This window comes from Chiloscyllium punctatum, chromosome 5 (assembly GCF_047496795.1).
Source record: "Chiloscyllium punctatum isolate Juve2018m chromosome 5, sChiPun1.3, whole genome shotgun sequence".
Taxonomy (NCBI): domain Eukaryota; kingdom Metazoa; phylum Chordata; class Chondrichthyes; order Orectolobiformes; family Hemiscylliidae; genus Chiloscyllium; species Chiloscyllium punctatum.
The window spans coordinates 78,289,871-78,311,910 of NC_092743.1; the positions used below are offsets into that span (position 1 = coordinate 78,289,871).

Sequence of the window (22,040 nt, forward strand, 5' to 3'; positions counted from 1 at the left end):
GAGCCCACATATACCCTGGCAGGTGGAGGTCATCAGCTGTGCACACGCTTACTTCGAAGAACACAGAGGACAACAACAGCGCCCTTTTAACCAGACTACTGGAGAGAAATAGAAATAGAATTAATAGTCCAAAGATGTGCAGGGCAGGTGAATTAGCCATGCTAAATTGCCCATCGTGTTAGATGCATTAGTTAGAGGGGAATGGGTCTGGGTAGGTTACTCTTAGGAGGGTCAGTGTGGAGTTGCTGTGCCGAAGAGCCTGTCTCCACATTGTAGGGAATCTTGTCTACAGTAATCTCATTTGTTTTGATAGCAGTAGGGGCGGGCCCACAGTTCAGTTCCATGTCACTCACCGTGCGGACGGTTGGTGCACGCGCGTTTTGAGCGATTTAAAAAGGAGCGGTCTTGCGTGCAGAAGTGGCACTGGCAGCGAGTTGATTGACCAATTGACTAACTAACCAACCAAGCAGACATGAGCGGCTGTGGTGGTATCCTGATCCGCGGCGGTACGGTGGTGAACGAGAACAGCTCGGTGCTGGCCGATGTCTATATTGAGTGCGGGCTGATCCAGGCGGTGGGCTGTCACCTGACCCACCCCAAGGGCTGTCGAGTAATTGATGCCACTGGTAAACTGGTGCTGCCCGGGGGCATCGACAGCCACACACACATGCAGTTCCCCTTCATGGGGTACCAAGCTGTCGACGATTTTTATCATGGAACCAAGGTATAAACCAACTTCTTCGCTCCCCCAACCCTACCCCGCCCCCCCAAAAAATGATATACCCATCATTGTAGCTGAAAAAAATCGGAAGGATGTGAATACATCCGAGACCGTGAGGAGGGGGTTTTCTAGAATGGTTTCGGGGTCAGGAATTTCGATGAGAAAATGGATTGATAGAGTATTTTTAAGTAAGGGTGTGAGTGGTTATGGGTGCAAGAGTCTGTGGTGGGAAAAGAGCAGGAGTTTGGCTCTAGGTATAGCTATTAAACGAGCCAGTGCCAGGCTCAGCACGTCTGGCAGCATTTGTGGAGAGAAATCAGAATTAAAGTTTCCGCATCGAGTGATCCTTCCTCAGAAATCGTATGAAGGTAGTTTGGAGAAGCCCACGAATTCTTCTCTGTCGGAAGGTTTTTCTCATGACCACTTCTCCTCTTTCATCTTGTCTAATGGGGTAGGCTCAGAATATTAACTTTAACTTCAGTTTTTTTAAATCTGAAAGATATTCTTTTGAACAGTAAATTGAATAAGATCAGCAAAAAGTTTTTATCCTCCAGGAATATGTTTGAGGTTGTGCTGAGACAGTTCAAGTGTCTGCTCAATCTGTTAGCATAATCACAAAGTACATCGTCTATAAACTCGTACAGTTTCGCAGCATACGGTGGCACAGTGGTTAACGCTGTTACTTCACAGCGTCAGAGACGCGGGTTCAATTCCCCCCTCAGGGAGAATGTGCAATCTCTACACAGCCGAGAATTGATCCTAGGTCTCTAGCACTGTGAGGTAGCAGTGCTAACCACCGTGCACAGTTATGGAACAGACAAGCAAGCTAAAGATGAAAAGTTGGGCCAAATTAATTGTTTCAGTGTTGCAACTTGTTTGTCTTCCTAATGTCAAGGTCACCTGGTTTGGTTTTCAAAGCCGACCATTGATGCAATCCAAACTTCTTTACCTTTGGCCATAACTCACAGACTGTGGTTGGCAGGGAATGCTGGAAAACCAACATTTTCTTGGCTACCATCAGTTCTGAAATCTGTGCCAATTTCATTAAAGTTTTAACTCTACAACATGAACTCTAATTTCTCTCCACAGATGCTGCCAGACCTGTTGAGCTTTTCCAGGAATTTCAGTTATTGTTTCTGAAAACTTCAATGAAATTGGCACAGATTTGCAGACAATACCTCTGGAGTGAAATATGACTTGCATGTTAAAATAAGCCTGAATGCTTAACAGTTGCATCATATTTTTAGTTTTGCAATGTATTTTAAAAGTTAGAAATTAAGACAAAATATTACTTTGGAACTGCTCTCTAATTTGAAGAAAAAATGAACTGTCAGAAGAATCCTATTGGAAGCAATCAGATCACCACCAGCATAACTGCAGCAAAACCCACTCTAAGCCATTAGAAAACCTGTATATTATATTTCCTTAGCAGATGCTCCAAGTTGTGACCTCACTGTAAGTGTGGACCAGCCATCCTGTGCCTTCTTCAAATCATCCATAGAAGGAAGACCAAGAAACAGCTTTCTGATCAACAAAAGAACAGCAATTCTGTGCATAGGAGCGATTGAACTATCTTTCTAGTATCCCCTTTGTCCATAGAATCTATATTTTATTTTCTACCTGTGTATGTGGGCTTAGGAGAGTTCGTAAGGTATTTTAGAGGTTGCAACTGCTAAACAGGCACTGAAATTGTGGACTATTCTGTACATCTAAGCTTATTTTCTTTGACTCTCATAAATTTGAAAGAAACAGAAAATGGGAGGGTTAAAGGAAGTTATGTAGCTAATGTAAGAAATGGACAGCTGGGAATGCCCCATAGCCTCCTCTTGCTGAGGGTAGAAATGAAAAATCAGAAGCTGAAGCGTTTCCATTGTAACAACGTGGAATACTAGGAGTTTTAAAGGAAACCATGGGATTTATTGGAGTTAAAAAGAATGGAACAGGAAACTTAGCAAGTAAAGGCCACAGATCAGATTGAAACTTTTAAGTACAGTTAAAAGACTACTGGTTTCTTAAACATTGCCATGAGTGAGGAAGAAGTATGTAGGTAGATGAGAGATTTGAAAGGCGTTTTACAAATCGAAAGATAACATCTTTGGAGAAAAAGGAAGCATCCAAGCCCATAACCATGCTAAATGCGTACACAACTACTCAAAGTTACTCTGCAGAAGGGTTTAGTTTTCCCTCTAGAGAGTTGAGTGAAAGCCAAAGTGTTAATAAATGAGACAGAGAAGGATATATCCCAGTTTCATTAAACAAAGGCACTTTTGTGTATGACTTGTTGACTTGTCGAAAATAAATTGCCTATGTACGAAATTGGTTTACATCTGGGAATGATTTAACAGGAGGGAAAGTTATAGTTTTTAATAACAGGAAATTCAGTTGAGGCAATGGAAATGGAACAGTGGAAGGAACATATTCTTCATATCTTTTGATCATGTGTCATGAACAGACCAGTGGCAAACAAAGTCCATCACCTGTAGTCATAAAACAGTAAGTAGATGTCAGGGTAGCGCAAACTATGAGCAAGAAGAGGCCATCTAACCCCTGGAATCTGCTTCACCATTCAACAAGATCATGGCTAATCTGATTGCCTCAGCTGTATGTTTCTTTTATAATCTTTGATTCTCTTGTTTTTCTGGAATTCTTTGATCCTCCAATCCCATGCAAATTGGGACCTGGTATGATCCCATTCTATCTGCAGTTAGACTTAAAGGCAACTAGCTCCCCATTGCTTACAGTCCATGATCTTTCTCATTCTCCAAGACACCTTGTCTTCTCTTGTAGCCTGTGAGTTTCCTGACTGTGAATGGGAATACCAGTTTTGATTTTGATTTTATTGCCACATGTACAAAGACAAATACAAAAATACAGTGAAAAGTTGCTACACACGGTGCCATTTTAGGAATAATGGTAAATAGGTACAGAATCTTAAGAAGAAGGTAAAAAGAAAGAACAAAGTTAAAAGTTAAACATTACAATAATTATAGTATAGAGTAAAATAGATGAAGTATCATTAAAAATTACTCATTGCAGACCTTCTCAATTTAAAGAAAATAAAGCAATCTGAAAGTTTGAACATACAATCTTCCTTAAGTGCATAGCCTTAAAGGAGCCTTGCAGTTAAAGTCTGCAGGACATTTAAGAAAATTTTGTTTTCTGGCTTTCCTGCCTTTAAAACAATGTCCTCTTATATTTGTAAAGAACTCTCCTCCAATCTAAAATGCTGCCCAAAATGTAAGCAATTTACAGCCAGTGATCAGTATAATTTATTAGTAACATAACCAGACTGCAAGCTAGAACCATCAATGATTAAAGTAGACAGCCGCTTACATCCGTTGAAATTCAGTAACCATTAGGAATTTGTATCGTATCAAGCTCAAAGTTACCCTTTTTAGATTAGATTAGATTCCCTACAGTGTGGAAACAGGCCCTTCGGCCCAACAAGTCCACACCGACCCGCCGAAGCGTAACCCACCCAGACCCATTCTCCTACATTTACCCCTTCACCTAACACTACAGGCAATTTAGCGTGGCCAATTCACCTGACCTGCGCGTTTTTGAATTGTGGGAGGAAACCGGAGCGCCTGGAGGGAACCCGTGCAGACACGGGGAGAATGTGCAAACTCCACACAGAGTCGCCTGAGGCGGGAATTGAACCCAGGTTTCTGGCGCTGCGAGGCAGCAGTGCTAACCACCGTGCCACCCACTAATGCTGCCCTTTGTATTACCTTTAGTGATCAGTTTATTTTGGGCAATACTGCTCAACTTTCTAATGTCTAGGATTCAGTCAGTACGTTTCAGAAGCAGCATAATGATATTGTAGTTGAAGAACATGTGGAGAAACCATGCATAGACAACAAAAGTAACATTCTGTGTGTCATTGCAAGCAGCTGAAATTTAACATTCTCTGTAGTAGTTTGGGATGTTAGGGTTAGTGGTCATCAGGTGAATAAGTTGAAATTTGTGTGGCTTATTCACCTCCTGCCTTATCATCCAAGGCCCCATCTTCCAGGTAACGCAGCATTTCTCCTGTACTTCTTTCAATCTAGTCTCCTGCGTTTGCTGCTCACATTGTGATCTCCTTTACATTGGCGAGACTAGAAGCAGACTGGGTGACTGTTCTGCAGAACACCTGTGCGTAGGAATGACCTCAACCTCCAGGTGCTTGCCAATTCAATAAATCACCTTGCTATTGTTCAGGCATTTCTGTTTTGGGCCTGTTGCAATATTCTAACTAGTCACAGTGCAAAGTAAAGAAGCAGCATTTCATTTTCGACTTGGGGAATCCAAGCTTCAAGGTCTCAATAATGAATTCAATAACTTCAGAAACTGACTTTTTTATATCTGTCCTCTATTTTTCTTACATTCACTTTCTCAACAGCTTGTTACGTCATATTCACTTTGTGCTTTAGAATAAAGGAGTAGAAGTTATGCTTTAGTTTTAAAATAACTTCGATAGACTACGTCTACAGTACCATGTGTAATTCTGGGCATCACACCTTAGTAAGGATATGTGCCTTTGGAGAGGATACAATATAAATTTACTTACCTCACCTGTTACATGGTTACAGTTAAAATTAATCTCTGATACTCCAACTGATATGCAGGCAGTGGTTAAACTTGGTTTGCTGGGAGGTTAGTTTTAATTGAGTTTGTTCAATAAATATAATTATTCTTTCATCCTTCCCAGGCTGCTGTGGCTGGAGGCACCACCATGATATTGGACTTTGTGATACCCAGCAAAGGTGAATCTTTGTTGGCAGCGTATGACAAATGGCGAAGTTGGGCAGATCCTAAAGTCTGTTGTGATTATTCATTTCACGTGGCAGTGACCTGGTGGAGTGAAAAGGTACAGTGTAAAGTCATGACTGACAAATCTGTTTCACTAGTAGCAATAAAACTCCAAACAAAACCTGAAATCTGACTGGTTTTATTGATTGTTACTGATAAGTGTACAATCAAAATGTCCAATTATAGCCCCAGTGTCCATTGAGATGAGGAATGTGGAGATTTATGTCCAGGACAATAGCTTTTCACCATACCTGAGCTGACCACAATCCTAAATCTGCATTTCAGTTGTTTTTAAGTTAGAATCTGTCATTTTACCATGATTGGCACCGGCTTTCCAGGAACGTTGAGCACACTAAAGAGGTTTGAAGGTTGGCAAATTTAATTTTTTTAAAGCTTTCATATGGATAAGGATTATTTCAGCGGCAGTTGGAGTGCGAGGAGCGACAGCGTGGACCAGTGGCACAACGGGAAGGTAATTTTTAAATATATAAACTTACCTCAGGAGTTTCAGGTGCATATTTTGGCAGTGGCTACTCACCCTCCTCCTCTAACCAAAAAAAAAGTGTTTCAAAGGTAAGGCATTTCAATTTATATTTCTTGTGTTTCTTGTGATTGATTAAAAGTTTACTATTAATTGGTTAGTTAGTTGAATAAGACCATTAACAATTGTTTAACTCATAAATTTGTATAAATTAATTAAGTAAGTAGAGATGGCTGGACAGATGATGTGCTGTAGCTGTATGATGTGGCAGCTGGCTGATCCTATTGTGAATGGCAGTGACCACATCTGCAGCAAGTGTTGGTTGCTGAAAGAACTCAGTATTAGAATTGATGATCTGGAATCTGAGCTTCAAACACTGCGGCAAATCCGGGAGGGCAAGATTTACCTGGACTCTGTTTCAGGAGGTAGTAACACCCAGCAGATTAAGTAATTCAAATTCAGTCAATGATCAGGAACAATAGGATGTGACTGTAAGTGAGGCAGGTAGAGGGATTCTGAGCTCAGCAGTGGAGGAGCCTCAGCCCTCGACCTTGTCCAACAGGTATGACATTATTTCTCCCTGTATGGATGAGGAAAAGGGCTGTGGACAGGATGAGCCAGCTGACCACGGCACCATGGTGCAGAAGGCCATTCAAGAGGAGGGATCAAAAAGACAATAGTTGTTATAGAGGATTCTATATTTAGGGGAATATATAGTATCCTTTGCGAGCCAGATCAGGAGTCCCGCTTGGTGTGTTGCCTGCCCGGTGCCAGGGTGCAGGACATGTCCGAACGGCTTGAAAGGATAGCGGGAGGGGGAGAATCCAGTTGTTGTGGTCCACGTTGGCACAAACAACATAGGCAAGGCTAGGAAGGTTGACCTGTTTGAGGTATATCAAGTACTAGGAAGGAAATTGAAGGAACAGGTCCTCGAGGGTGATATTCTCTGGATTACTGTTCGAGCCACGTGCTAATTAGCATGGGGATAAGAAAATTAGAGAAGTAAACACATGGCTAAGAGATTGGTGTGGGACAGAGGGTTTCCATTTCATGGGACACTGGCATCAGTTTTGGAACTGGGGCGATTTGCACCCATGGGTCGGTCTCCACCTGAACTGATCTGGATCCAGTGTTCTGGCGAAAAGGATAAATACGATGGTCACTAGGACTTTAAACTTGTGAGTCGGGGGGAAGGCAAAGGGATAGCAACAGGGAGTATGGAGTCAAGTAGAAAGATAAGGAGCAGGTTCGCATGTGTGCAGGGTTTAAGTTCAAGACAAACTAGGAATGAAGCAAAAAGGAAGGATAACTAAGGTAGAGGTGATGACAATCATGAGGACAAGAAAATTCGCATTAAGGTGCTTTACATGAATGCTCGAAGCATTCGAAACAAAGTAGATGAATTAACAGCACAAATCATCGTAAATGATTATGCTGTGGTAGGCATCACAGTGACACGGTTGCAGGGGGTTCTGGACTGGCAGTTAAACATCCAAAGATTTACAACTTATCAAAAAGACAAGGAGGTGGGCAGGGTGGTGGGGTTGCCCTGTTAGTTAAGAATTAAATTAAATTTATGCATAAAATGATATAGGGTCAGATAATGTGGAATCTGTGTGGGTGGAGTTGAGGAACCACAAGGCAGAAAAACCATAATGGGAGTTATGTACAAACCTCCCTGTGGTGGTCAGGACCAGGGGCGCAAATGTACCGGGAAATAGATAGACAACCAATGATGAAATTCAATGTGAGCAAATGCAAGGTCTTGCACTTTGGAAAAAAGAACACAAACATGGACTATTTTATAAACAGTGAGAAAATTCATAAAGCTAAAGTACAAGGGGATCTGGGAGTGCTAGTATAGGATTCTCTAAAAGTTGACTTGCAGGTTGAGACCGTGGTTAAGAAAGCAAATGTAATGCCATTTATTTCAAGAGGGTTGGAATGTAAAAGGAGTGATGTGCAACTGAGACTTTATAAAGCTCTAGTTAGGCCCCATTTAGAATACTGTGTCCAGTTTTGGGCCCCTCACCTCAGGGTGGACATACTGGCACTGGAGCATGTCCAGTGGAGATTCACAAGGATGATCCCTGGAATAGTAGGCCTAACATATGATGAACGGCTGAGGATCTTGGGATTGTATTCATTAGAGTTCAGAAGGCTGAGGTGAGATTTAACAGAAACTTACAAGATAATGCATGGCTTAGAAAGGGTGGAAGCTGGGAAATTGTTTCCGTCAGGCAGGGATACTTGTACTCGTGGGCACATCCTTAGAATTAGAGGGGGTCAATTTAGAACGGAAATGAGGAGACATTTCTTCAGCCAGAAAGTGATGGGCCTGTGGAATTCACTGCCACTGAGCGCAGTGGAGGCCGGGACATTAAATGTCTTCAAGGCAGAATTTATAAATTCTTAATCTTGCAAGGAATTAAGCGATATGGGGAGTGTACGAGTAAGTGGCATTAAAATGCCCATCAGCTTTGAGTGAATGGCAGAGTGGACTTGATTGGCCGAATAACCTTCCACTCCTATTTCTTATGGCCTTATATTCTTAAGGAAGGGTAGAAGGACTTTCATCATTTATATAAATGATTTGAATGTGAATGTAGGAGGTATGGTTAGTACGTTTGCAGATGACACCAAAATTGGAGGTGTGGACAGAAAAGAACTTGGATGAGCAGAGGGATCTTGGTGTCCATGTACACAGATCTCTGAAAGTTGCCACCCAGGTAAATAGTGTGGTGAAGAAGGCATATGGCGTACTGGCTTTTATTGGTAGAGGAATTGAGTTCTGGAGTCCTGAGGTCATGTTGCAGTTGTATAAGACTCTGGTGCGGCCCCATCTGGAGTATTGTATGCAGTTTTGGTCGCCATACTATAGGAAGGATGTGGAGGCTCTGGAACGGGTGCAGAAGAGGTTTACCAGGATGTTGCCTGGTATGGTAGGAAGATCGTATGAGGAAAGGCTGAGGCACTTGGGGCTGTTTTCATTGGAGAAAAGAAGGTTTAGGGGTGACTTGATAGAGGTGTACAAGATGATTAGGGGTTTAGATAGGGTTGACCATGAGAACCTTTTTCCACATATGGAGTCAGCTATTACGAGGGGGCATAGCTTTAAATTAAGGGGTGGTAGGTATAGGACAGATGTTAGGGGTAGATTCTTTACTCAGCGAGTCGTGAGTTCATGGAATGCCCTGCCAGAAGCAGTGGTGGACTCTCCCTCTTTATGGGCATTTAAACGGGCATTGGATCGGCATATGGAGGATAATGGGCTAGTGGGCTTGGATCGGCGCAACATCGAGGGCCAAAGGACCTGTCCTGTGCTGTATTTTTCTATGTTCTATGTTCACCTCAGAGTACAGTAGGATCTTGAATCAAAAGGGCCAATGTGCCAAGGAGTGGCAGATGAAGTTTAATTTTGATAAATCTGAGATGTTGCACTTTGGAAAAGCAAATCAGGGCAGGACTTACACACACTTAATGGTAAGGTCCTGGGCAGAGTTTTTTTTAATTTCAAAAATATACTTTATTCATAAAATGATTTGATGGTCTGTACATTTGGTCATGCCATACATATGTCAACATTTACAAACACAGATCAGAATTTATCATTGTCATATACAGGTCTGTCCATTTCTCAATCTTATGCATATATTTGGCTGAGGCATCAGCATAGCCCAAAAAACGTCCGCATGGGCCCCCTGTTCTTCTTTAGGCAGGCCGATCTTACACGGTGGTCTTTCCCTACCGCGCCTTGGCGGCAGCTGCACCAAGCTTCAGCGCGTCCCTCAACACGTAGTCTTGGACCTTGGAATGTGCCAGTCTGCAACACTCAGTCGGGGTCAACTCCTTCAGCTGGAAGATCAACAGATTTCGGACCGCCCAGAGAGCATCCTTCACCGAGTTGATGATCCTTCAGGCGCAGTTAATGTTCGTCTCGGTGTGAGTCCCGGGGAACAGGCCGTAGAGCATGGAGTCCCGCGTCACGGCGCTGCTCGGGACGAACCTCGACAAGCACCACTGCATTCCTCTCCAGATTCCTCTGCGTAGGCACATTCCAGAAGGAGGTGTGTGACAGTCTCGTCACCACCGCAGCCACTTCGAGGGCAGCATGCGGTGCGGCAGAGAGTCCGGGCGTGCATGAAGGATCTCACAGGCAGAGCCCTTGTCACCACCAGCCAAGCCACGTCTTGGTGCTTGTTGGAAAGTTCTGGCGATGAGGCATTCTGCCAAATGGCTTTGACAGTCTGCTCAGGGAACCGCTTGACAGGATCCGCCCTCTCCTTTTCCTGAAGGGTCTCAAGGACACTACGTGCTGACCACTTCCTGATGGACTTGTGGTCAAAAGTGTTTTTCCTCATAAATTTCTCCACGAAGGACAGGTGATACGGAACGGTCCAACTACTCTGAGTGTTCTGCAGCAGCGAGGCCAGGCCCATCCTTCGCAACACCGTGGACAGGTAGAACCTCAGTACGTAGTGACACTTGGTGTTTGCGTACCGGGGATCCACGCACAGCTTGATGCAGCCACACAAAAAGGTGGCCATCAGGGTGAGGGTGGCATTGGGCGTGTTTTTTCCCCCATTGCACCGGTCTTTGTACATTGTGTCTCTTCGGACCCGGTCCATCTTTGATCTCCAAATGAATTGGAAGATGGCCTGGGTGACTGCGGCGGCACAGGTCCTGGGGATAGGCCAGACCTGTGCCACATATAGCAATACTGAGAGTACCTCACACCTGATAACCAGGTTTTTTCCCACGATGGAGAGCGACCGTTGCCCCCATCTGCCTAGTTTCTGTTTCATCTTCCTGATCCGCTCCGCCCAGGTCTTGGCGCACGCCCCAGCCCCCCCGAACCAAATACCCAGCACCTTCAGGTGGTCAGTCCTGATGGTGAAAGGGATAGAGGATTGGTCCGCCCAGTTCCCGAAGAGCATGGCCTCGCTCTTGCCTCGGTTTACCTTGGCCCCCGAGGCCCATTCAAACTGGTCACAGATGCACATGAGTCTGTGCATGGACAGCGGATCCGAGCAGAAAACAGCGATGCGAGCCTACATGGATGACATCCTTCCTGATGGATTCGGCAAATGGCTCTATGCAACGCACAAACAAGGCGGGTGAGAGGGGGCATCCCTGCCTGACTCCAGATCTTACAGGGAAGCTATCTGATTCCCACCCATTGATTGAGACTGCACTGACAATGTTGGTGTAGAGCAGTCTGATCCAATTTCCGATTCCCCCCCCAAAGCCCATTCTGGAGAGGACATCCCTCATATGTATGCGATATCCTGTCAAAGGCTTTCTCCTGGTCCAGGCTGATGAGGCAGGTGTCCACCCCCCTGTCCTGCACGTAGGCGATCGTATCCCTGAGGAGTGCAAGACTCTCAGAGATCTTCCTGCCCGGTACAGCACAGGTTTGGTCCGGGTGGATCACCAATCCCAGAGCAGACCTGACCCGGTTGGCGATGACCTTTGACAAGATTTTGTAGTCTGTATTTAACAGTAAGATCGGTCTCCAATTTCTAATTTCCTCCCTCTCCCCCTTCCGCTTGTAGATGAGGGTGATGATGCCTTTCCTCATGGATTCACTCATGGTACCTGCCCGAAGCATACTGACATACACCTCCAGCAGGTCCTGGCCGATCAAGTCCCAAAGAGCGGAATAAATCTCGACCGGTAAGCCGTCGCTTCCGGGAGTTTTATTCTTTTCGAAGAACTCGAGGGCCTTGGTCAGCTCATCCAGAGATAGCGGCTGGTCCAGCCTCTCTCATGTTCCGTAATCTAGGACCTCCGTGATAGAGGACAGGAACGACTGGGAGGCCGCGCTGTCGGTTGGCTTCGAGTCATACAGGCTGGCGTAGAAGGATTTGCTGATCCTCATGATGTCAGCCTAAGATGACGTTACCGAGCCATCTTCTTTCTTCAGGCTGCTGAGCATGGAGCTCTCTTTGTGCACCTTCTGGAAGAAGAAACGTGAGCACGTCTCGTCCCGCTCCACCGAGCGGACCCTGGACCGGAAGATTATCCTGGAGGCCTCCAAGGCAAAGAGCGAGGCTTGCTGGCCCTTCACCTCCTTGAGGTCCTCCGTGACATCGACCCCCATCGTCTGCAGCAGGAGCAGGTTCTGCATACTTTCCTGGAGATGGGACAGTTTTCCCCGCCTCTCTCTCACCTCCTGGACACCTTTGAGGATAAAGAACCTCTTGATGTTCCCTTTTACCGTTTCCCACCAGTCTGCTGGAGACTCAAAGAGGGGCTTCACGGTTCTCCAACCTGCGTGATCCCTCTTGAGCTCTTCGATGTTTCCCGGGGTCAACAGCTTAGTGTTCAGTTTCCACGTTCCCTTGCCCGCCCGCTGTTCGTCCTGTAGGTGACAGTCGGCCAGCAGGAGGCAGTGGTCAGAGAAGAACACTGGCTTGACGTCAGTGGATCTGACCGAGAGCGTACGGGACACAAACAGGTAATCTATCCTTGAGCGGATAGACCCGTCTGCCCGTGACCAGGTGTATCTACGCTGCGCTCCATCTGCAGGGGTGCTGAAGACGTCGTGTAGCTTGGCGTCTTTGACCGTTTCCATCAGGGCTCTGGACGTAGCGTCCGGTTTACTGTCCCCCCCGCCGGATCGTCCATCTGCATCAATGATGCAGTTGAAGTCTCCGGCCAGAATGACCGGCCTGGATGTAGCCAGTAGCAGTGGAAGCTGTTTCGGGACGGCCAACCGTTCACTCTTACCCGCTGGGGCGTACACGTTGATTAGTCTCACGGGAGCGTTTCTGTATTTAACGTCCGCAACGAGGAGGCACCCGCCTGCCACCTCCTTAACCTCGGAGATGGTGAAGTTGCCTCCCCGCAACAGGATACCCAGGCCGGAGGCGTGGCTTTCGTTGCCCCCCGACCACACTGACGGCCCATGGGCCCACAAGCTCGACCATCTCCTGTAACTGCTGAGGTGCGGTATCCCACACTCCTGCAGAAACAGGACATCGGCTTTGACGTTGGCCAGGAAGGCCAGCGTTGAAACACATCACGTAGCCGATTTAATGCTACGCACATTTATGCTGGCAATTTTAAATCCCATTTTACCAGTTTACGGGGTTACCAGTGTCCATTTTCTTCTGGTCTTGCTCCTGTGGGGTAGCTGCGTGCATCCCCGTGGTGACGACAAACTGCTGGACCTTCCCAGGGCTGAGGTAGTTGTCCAGCTCTACGCTGGAGTCATTTCCCCGCTCTGGTGTCATCGTGTCGGACCCAGGGTCCGCATCGCCCCGTTCTCCATCTGACAGCAGGGCTGTCACTGGGACGCTGCTCCCAGTTACCTGGAGCTGTGGGCCGGTGGGTACCCCTTGGTTCTCACCGGGTAGGGGGAGGCCTTCACCCATCCCCTCAGAGGGATCGACTTTTCCTTCTTGGGGCGTGCTGCCCTCCTTTCTCCCCACGGCGCTCTGCCTCTTCCTCCAGTGGCGACCCTTCTTGCGCCCGTCCTCACCATCGGAGGAGCTGCCTGTATCCTCATCTTGTAGGTGTCTCTTCCCCCTTCGCTTGGTGGCTTTGGGGCCCTCGAGAGGTTTCCTCTTCCTGTTTTTGACAATAATCTACTGCTCTGCCTCCTTTGTTCCCTCCTCTTCCATTTCCTCCGTCTGTCTTGCAGGAGCTTGGGTCGGCTGCTGCATCTCCCCGCTGTCTGCTGCCTGCTCCGCTACAGCCTGCCCTTCCTTCTGGGTGCCTCCAGACACCGTTCCTGTGCTGATTTGCGGTACCTTGCTGGACTTAGTCGGTCCGCGGCTCGTGTTGCCACCTCCGGCCATCTGTGCGTAGGTGGCGGCTCCTCGTCTTGGGCAAGCCTTGTACATGTGGCCCGCCTCTCCGCACAAGTTGCAGCTCTTTTTTCTTCCTGACAGTCCTTAGTCAAGTGACCCTCCTGTTTGCAGTTCCTGTAGATGGTCACTTTGCAATCCGCCGCCACGTGTCCCGACTTCCCGCAGGTTCGGCACACTTTCGGCTGCCCTGCATATGTCAGGTAGCCTCTGCTCCCTCCAATTGCGAAGCTCGAGGGTGGGTGGAGGATGTTCCCACTATCATCGGCCCTTAGAGTTACCCTGACCTGCCGCTTACTGGTCCAGATCCCAAAGGGGTCGATCACATCAGTGGCTTCTCCCTCAACTTGGACGTACCTTCCCAGAAAGGTCAGGACATCAGCCGCTGGAACATAGGGGTCCTGGGCAGAGTTGCTGAACAAAGAGACCTTGGAGTACAGGGTCATACTTCCTTGAACATGGAGTTGCAGATAGATAGGATAGTGAAGAAGTCTTTAGGTACACTTGCCTTTATAGGTCAGCGCATTGAGTATAGGAGTTGGGAGGTTATGTTGTGATTGGACAGGACATTAATTAGGCCACTTTTGGAATACTGTACTCAATTCTGGTCTCCCTGCTATAGGAAAGATGTTGTGAAATCTGAAACGGTTTATGAGAATTTAAGATTTATGAAGATATTGCCAGGGTTGGAAGGTTTGAGGCTGAATAGGCTGAAAATGTGTTGCTGGAAAAGCGCAGCAGGTCAGGCAGCATCCAAGGAACCGAAGAATCGACGTTTCAGGCATAAGCCTTCTTCAGGAATAGGCTGGGCTATTTTCTCGGGAGTGTCAGAAGCTGAGGGATGACCTTTTGAAGGTTTATAAAATCATGAGGGGCATGCATAGGGTAAATAGAAAAGATCTTTTCCCCAGTATGGGGGAGTCCAAAATTAGAGGGCGTAATTCAAAGTGAGAGGGAACAGAGTTAAAAGAGACCTAAGGGGCAATGTTTTCACACAGAGGGTGTGCATGTATGGAATGAGCTGCCAGAAGTGGTGGAGGCTGGTGCAATTATAACAGTTAAAAGGCATCTCAAGAGTATATGAATAGGAATGGATATGGGCCAACTGCTGACAAATGGAACTAGATTAATCTAGGATATCTGGTCATCATGGATGAGTTGGACAAAAGCATCTGTTTCCGTGCTGTACATCTGTATGACTCTGACTTAAAGTGATGAACTGATGTATTAAAAAGCTGTGTATGAATGCTTTTTACAGTTTAAAATGTGAAAAGAAATATCTTTACTCAACTGATGCAATAAAAAATACTAGAAACTAAAAATGCAATGAAATTATTAACACAATTTGCAAAAGGCAACGACCAGTATTTGTTGACATTTTTGAAAGGTATCAGAGTAGATGTACTTGATGTAATATCATGGAATTTTTAAAAAGACCTTTGATAAGGTACTGCACAGATATCCGACTTAGATAATGGATATGGAGAGTAACTAGCAGAGTGGATTGAAAACAGCGAGCAATGTTTAAGGGTAACTACTCAGATTGACAGAACCTAGGAAGCAGTGTTGTACAATGATCGGTATAGAACCACTATCATTCACATTTGACAATAATTTAGGCATCCTAATTGAACATTTTTACAACAGGGCAGAAATAGAAATATTTCACATTCAAGGTGATTTTAACCTGGGATTTTAATATATTATCATTCCTTTCCCCAATCTTACTGTGCATGGTTTTCAGTTAAAAAGCTTTATGACCCTTTTTTTCTGCTAATTTTCATTTCATTCTTCTTTTAAGAGAATTAGTACTTTCTGTAATAGTTCCCTTTCCTGCTCCTCAAAGGAAGTTGTTTCGCATTGAACATTTATTCTGTACCTTAATTGCAGTAATCATATCTGTCAAATGATTGATTAGTAAGTGCTTTCCAGGAGGAATGGCTCAGAGGAATGATCATTCGTGATCTCGCACAGTCTCAACTAGCATTAGGATCCTGTGTCACTCCATTAATGAGAAAAATGTGGTAAAAGCAGTAGTAAACTCAGTGCCCATTTCCATGATAAATCTTGAAGTTCAGATTTTAGCTCTTAGAATTCATCATTCCGTGACAGAATAGTATCGTGTGTTGTCTCTTTTTTTCAGGTTAAAGATGAAATGGAAATTCTCGTCAAAAAGAGAGGTGTAAATTCCTTTAAAATGTTCATGGCATATAAAGGTGTCTTTATGCTTCAAGATGATGAGCTATACCCTATTTTCTCCCTATGTAAGAAACTGGGAGCAATTGCTCAGGTTCATGCTGAGAACGGACACTTAATAGCAGAGGTGGGTTGTGACCAAACTTTGGCTTTGAATGATAGACTGTGCATATCTGTAGGATAAGTTCTATATTTGACTTTTTTTTCATGGTTTCTTTTTCTACAAATTAAGAAATTCAGATAGAAAAATCTGACGGTCTCCATATTTTGAAAAGCTGGTTTTCTTGTAGTGCTAGGATGTTAATTCTCTTTGAAATAACTCCACAAAGGCTGGTATCCCATCACCAAGTCACCCTTTATTTAAGCATACACAGTACATGATACTGACCCAGCTAGCTCAGAGCTGACTCCTACAGTGAAGAGAACCCCTGGTACTCTCGTTTATAATCTGTCAGCCAGAGCTCTGTGATTAAACCAGGTTAACAGCCCCTGTTAGGGAACTCATTCTATGAGATCCACTTGACTGATCTCATTCCAAGCACTAAATCACTCCCCCTCTAAATCTAGGGACGTAGGCCCACCGTTTTTTTTCTGTTGATTCTCTTCGCACCGTTTCACACCAGGACCAGTTCAGTCAACTCTGTCTAGGATACCTGCATTGTGTATCAGATCATGTTCCACCTCTTGCACACAGAGCATCTTGGCTGAAATTCTTCATCTTTAATAGAGCCTGTGACATCTTCCATGTCTTTCTTGTCCTCAGAGGTTTCTTCAACACTAGGTGGAGGGAGACATCTCAGTTCTGACAGCCTTGCCTGATGTCCTGAGAAGCAGGAATAATTTGCTCCTGTCCCATTTCATGTGGTCCATGTGCTTGTTCAAGACCACCTCTCCTAACTGAATTCAAAACATCATGGGACCTGGCTTCATATCAATCATGCCTCTCATTCATGCAGGGCTATTTCCATTGTTTCGATACCAAACTTAGTCCACCTAAGTAACTACCTCTGTCAATTAGAGGTGTCTTGTGTCCAATATTGGCGTTCCTGATGGCATTTTACCCCTCCCCAGAAGGGAAGATCAGGTTTATCTAGTGTGAAGTCTTCTCCCCATTATCAATTCTGCTGGAGCTGGCCCTATAATCAAACAGGAACTGGTGCAGTTTGGTATCAAGTAAAGCTGCAGACTGTTTCTTTCAGCCTGCCTTCAAAGTTTGGACTACTCTTCCTGCCAGATCATTGAATGCTGGATGTTATCCTATCACCAAGTCACCCTTTACTTATATGTGCATAGTACATGACACTGACCCAGCTAGCTCAGAGCCAGTTCCTGGAGTGAACAGAACCTCGACATGCCTATTTGTATCTGTCAACTAGGCCTCCCTAATTTGGACCAGGTTAACAGAGCCAACCAGGAAACTCATATTCTGAAATCCACTTGGCTGACCTCGCTCCAATCACTACACTGTATTGTGCAGTTTATTGAAACCAAGATTGGATTTTGTTAGAATGTGAGTTTCCCCTGCCCCAAACTATTTTATGAAATTGATTATTTTTAAGGGATAAATGATTGAGCAGAGGAAGATAAAGCATGATAGAGCAGCACAATGGCTCATAGTTAGCACTGCTGCCTCACAGTGCCAGACACCTGTGTTCGATTTCACCCTCAGGGCAGCTATCTGTGTGGAGCTTTGCACATTCTCCCTGTGTTTGCATGGGTTTCCTCCGGGTGCTCCGGTCTCCTCTCACAATCCAAGGATGTGCAGGTTAGGTGAATTGGCCATGCTAAATTGCCCGTAGTGTTGAGGGATGTGTAGGTAAGATGCATTAGTCAGTGATAAATGTAGAATAATGGGGAATGGGTTTAGGTGGGATACTCTTTGGAGGGTGGGTGTGGGCTTGTTGGGCCAAATACCTGTTTCTACACTGTATGGATTCTATGATTCTGTGATAGGAAGGATCAAGGCAGTAGAATTAACTTGAATCACAGGAAGGAGATAGTATACACATATTGCAATGAATAGATTTCTTGTCGTAAACCTCTGTGGTTTTAATGAGGTGATAGAGATACAAATAGAAATGTCAGACAAATGTATAGATCCATTGGTAAAGAACGTGTTAAATCAGCAACTGAATTAAATTTAGAGAAGATATTGAACACAAATAGGGTCTCAAGCTCTTTACGAAGGCAAAAAGAAGCAAAGTGGATTTCGTGAACCAAAGGAAGACATTCTAGTTTAAAACAAATACTGGAGATGACTGTTATGGAGAAAATAATATGAAGTTTATACTTTGGTGTGAAAATCTGACAGGTACAGTATTATATATATTGGCTCACTTGATTGTACAAAGAGGTCTGGGTGTTCTTGTATACTAGTAAATAAAAATAGAGAGGCAGGTGTAACAAGCAATTATGAAGTCAATTGGTATATTTGTCTTTATTCCAAGAGGTTTTGATTCAGAAGTAGGGGTGTCTTCTTGTAAGTTATACAGGGTCTTTATGAGACCATACCTGTAATGTTGCACACCATTTTGATCTCCCTACCTGAAAAAGGATGCGTTTACCAATGAGGGGGTGCATTAGAGGTTCATTCCTGCTGTAGTTGGAGATGCGAGTTTGTGTACAGGTTCAGTCAAACCGCTTGAGTTCAGAAGAATGAGAGGATGAGCTTATAGAGGTTTATAAAATCATGAAGAGCATGGATAGGATAAATCGTCAAAGTCTTTTCCCTAGGATGGGGTAGTCCAGAACTAGAGGGCATAGGTTTAGGGTGAGAGGGGAAAGATGTAAAAGAGACCTAAGGGGCAACTTTTGCACGCAGAGAGTGGTACGTGTATGGAATGAGCTGCCAGAGGATATGGTGGAGGTTAGTACAATTCCAACATTTAAAAGGCATCTGGATGTTATATGAATAGGAAGAATTTGGAGGGATATGGGCCAGGTGCTGGCAGGTAGGACTAGATTAGGTTGGATATCTGGTCAGCATGGACGAGTTGGACCCAAGGGTCTGTTTCCGTGCTGTGCATCTCTATGACTCTATGATGTGATTGAACTGTATAAAATTCAAATATGACTTTACAGACTAGAAGATGGTTTCCCTGGCTGGGGACTCTTGAGTCAAAAAGCGTGGTGCTGGAAAAGCACAGCTGGTCAGGCAGCATCCAAGGATGATCCCTAAAACGTTCTGCTGGGAGGCGTCCAGTCTCCCCAATGTAGAAGAGACTGCATCGGGAGCAACAGATACAATAAATGATATTGGTAAAACTTTGATAGATGTGGAAGGCTCCTTTGGGTTCTTGGATAGAGGTGAGGGAGGAGGTGTGGGCGCAGGTTTTGCATTTCCTGCGGTGGCAGGGGAAGGTGCCAGGACGGGGTTGGGGGTGGGGGGCGTTGTTGGGGGGCGTGGACCTGACCAGATAGTCACGGAGGAACGGTCTTTGCGGAAGGCGGAAAGGGGTGGGGAAGGAAATATATCCCTGGTGGTGGGGTCTGTTTGAAGGTGGCAGAAATGTCAGTGGATAATTTGGTTTGTGTGAAGGTTGGTAGGGTGGAAGGTGAGTACCAGGGGGGCTCTGTCCTTGTTACGGTTGGAGGGGTGAGGTCTGAGGGCGGACGGATGGGATGTGGACAAGATGCATTGGAGGGCATCTTTAACCACGTGGGAAGGGAAATTGCGGTCTCTAAAGAAGGAGGCCATCTGGTGTGTTCTGTGGTGGAACTGGTCCTCCTGGGAGTAGGTACGGTGGAGGCGGAGGAATTGGGAGTATGGGATGGCATTTTTGCAGGAGGTAGGGTGGGAAGAGGTGTAATCCAGATAGCTGTGGGAGTCGGTGGGTTTGTAAAAAATGTCAGTGTCAAGATGGTCATCATTAATGGAGATGGAGAGGTCCAGGAAGGGGAGGGAGGTGTCAGAGATGGTCCAGGTAAATTTAAGGTCAGGGTGGAATGTGTTGGTGAAGTTGATGAATTGCTCAAACTCCTCGCAGGAGCACGAGGTGGCGCCAATGCAGTCATCAATGTAGCGGAGGAAGAGGTGGGGAGTGATGCCGGTGGACCTGAGATTGAATCTCACTATAGCAGATGGCGGAATTTGAGTTCAGTAAGAATCTGGAATTAAAGTCTGACCATGAAACCATGTCAAAGAACAAAGAAAATTACAGCACAAGAACAGGCCCTTCGGCCTTCCATGTCTCAGTCTAAACCTGTTGCCTATTTTCTGTATCCTTCTGCTTTCTGCCCATTTATGTATCATGCCTGCCTCTACCATCTCTGCTGGCAATGTGTTCCAGGCACCCAGCACCCTCTGTGTAAAGAACTTCCCACGCCTATTTCCCTTAAACATTTCCCCTCTTTCTTGACCCCTAGTAATCAAGTCACCCACTCTAGGAAAAAGCTTCTTGCTATCCATCCTGCCTATACCTCTCATGATTTTGTAGACCCCAATCAGATGCCCCCTCAACCTCCGTCCTTCTTCATAGCTAGCATCCTGCATACCAGGCAACGTCCTGGTGAACCTCCTCTGCACCCTCTCCAAAGCATCCACATCCTTCTAGTAATGTGGTGACCAGAACTGTATGCAGTATTCCAAATGTAGCCAAACCAAAGTGCTATACAACTCTAAAATGATCTGCCAACTCTTGTACTCAATGCCCCGTCCGATGAAGGAAAGCATGCCATATGCCTTCTTGACCACATTATCGACCTGCATACCACCTTCAGGATACAATGGACCTGAACACCCAGATCTCTCCGTACATCAATTTTCCCAGAGTCTTTTGCATTTAACATATAGTTTGCTCCAGAATTGGATCTTCAAAAATGCATTACCTCTCATTTGTCCCGATTGAACTCCACCTGCCATTTCTCCACTCAACTCTCCAATATATCTATATTCTGCTGCATTCTGTGACTGTCCCCTTCCTTATCTGCTACTCCGCCAATCTTAGTGTCATCTACAAACTTGCTAATCAGACCACTTGTACCTTCCTCCAGATCATTTATGTTTATCACAAACAACAGTGGTCCCAGCATAGATCCCTGTGCAACACCACTGGTCACAGTTCTCCATTTTCAGAAACTCTCTTCCCCTACAACTCTGTCTCCCGTTGCCCAGCCACTTCTCTATCCATCTAGCTAGTCCACCCTGGACCCTATGCGAATTTACTTTCTCCATCAGCCTACCATAGGGAACCTTGTCAGATGCCTTACTTGAAGCCCTTCCCTCATCAATTAACTTTGTCACTTCCTCAAAGAATTATATTAAGTTGATAAGACATGACCTTCCCTGCACAAAACCATGCTGCCTATCACTGATAAGCCCATTTTCTTCAAAATGTAAATAGATCGTATCCCTCAGTATTTTCTCCAGCAGCTTCCTTACCACTGATGTCATACTCACCGGTCTACAATTACTTTGATTATCCTTGCTACCCTCCTTAAACAAGGGGACAACATCAGTAATTCTCCAGTCCTCCAGGACCATACCTATGTTTAAGGATGCTGCAAAGATATCTGTTAAGGACCCAGCTATTTCCTCTCTCACCTCCCTCAGTAACCTGGGATAGATCCCATCTGGATCTGGGGACTTGTCTACCTTTTAGAATACCCAACAATTCCTCCCTCCTAATGCCGACTTGACCTAAAGTAATCGAACACCTATCCCTAACCTTAACATCTGCCATGCCCTTCTCCTCGGTGAATACCAATGCAAAGTACTCATTAGGAATCTCACCCATTCTCTCTCACTTCATGCATAACTTTCCTCCTTTGTCCTTGAGTGGGCCAACATTTTCTCTAGTTACCTTCTTGCTCCTTATACACGAATAAAAAGCTTTGGGATTTTCTTTTACCCGTTTGCTAAAGATATCTCATGACCCCTTTTAGCCATTGTAGTTCATCAGTTCAGATTGGTCCTACTTTCCCGATATTCTTCCAAAGCTTCGTCTGTTTTCAATTGCCTTGATCTTATGGACGTTTTCTTTTTCCTCTTAGCTTGTCTCACAATTTCACCTGTCAACCATGGCTCCCTAGTCTT

General features: G+C 45.2%; 1 protein-coding gene across 2 annotated transcripts in view; it reads left to right on the forward strand.

Annotated features, from left to right (window-relative positions):
* The first annotated feature begins 364 nt into the window (after positions 1-364).
* Positions 365-22,040, forward strand: part of dpys (dihydropyrimidinase) — a 75,844-nt gene continuing 54,168 nt past the window's right edge. The window contains exons 1-3 of one of the 2 annotated variants that reach the window (XM_072570607.1): positions 365-724; positions 5,415-5,573; positions 15,954-16,133. In XM_072570607.1, coding sequence (XP_072426708.1) covers positions 473-724; positions 5,415-5,573; positions 15,954-16,133 — 591 coding nt within the window. In that variant the 5' untranslated portion in view covers positions 365-472. The remainder of the gene's footprint in view (positions 725-5,414; positions 5,574-15,953; positions 16,134-22,040) is intronic. The other variant, XM_072570608.1, reaches the window with a different exon arrangement.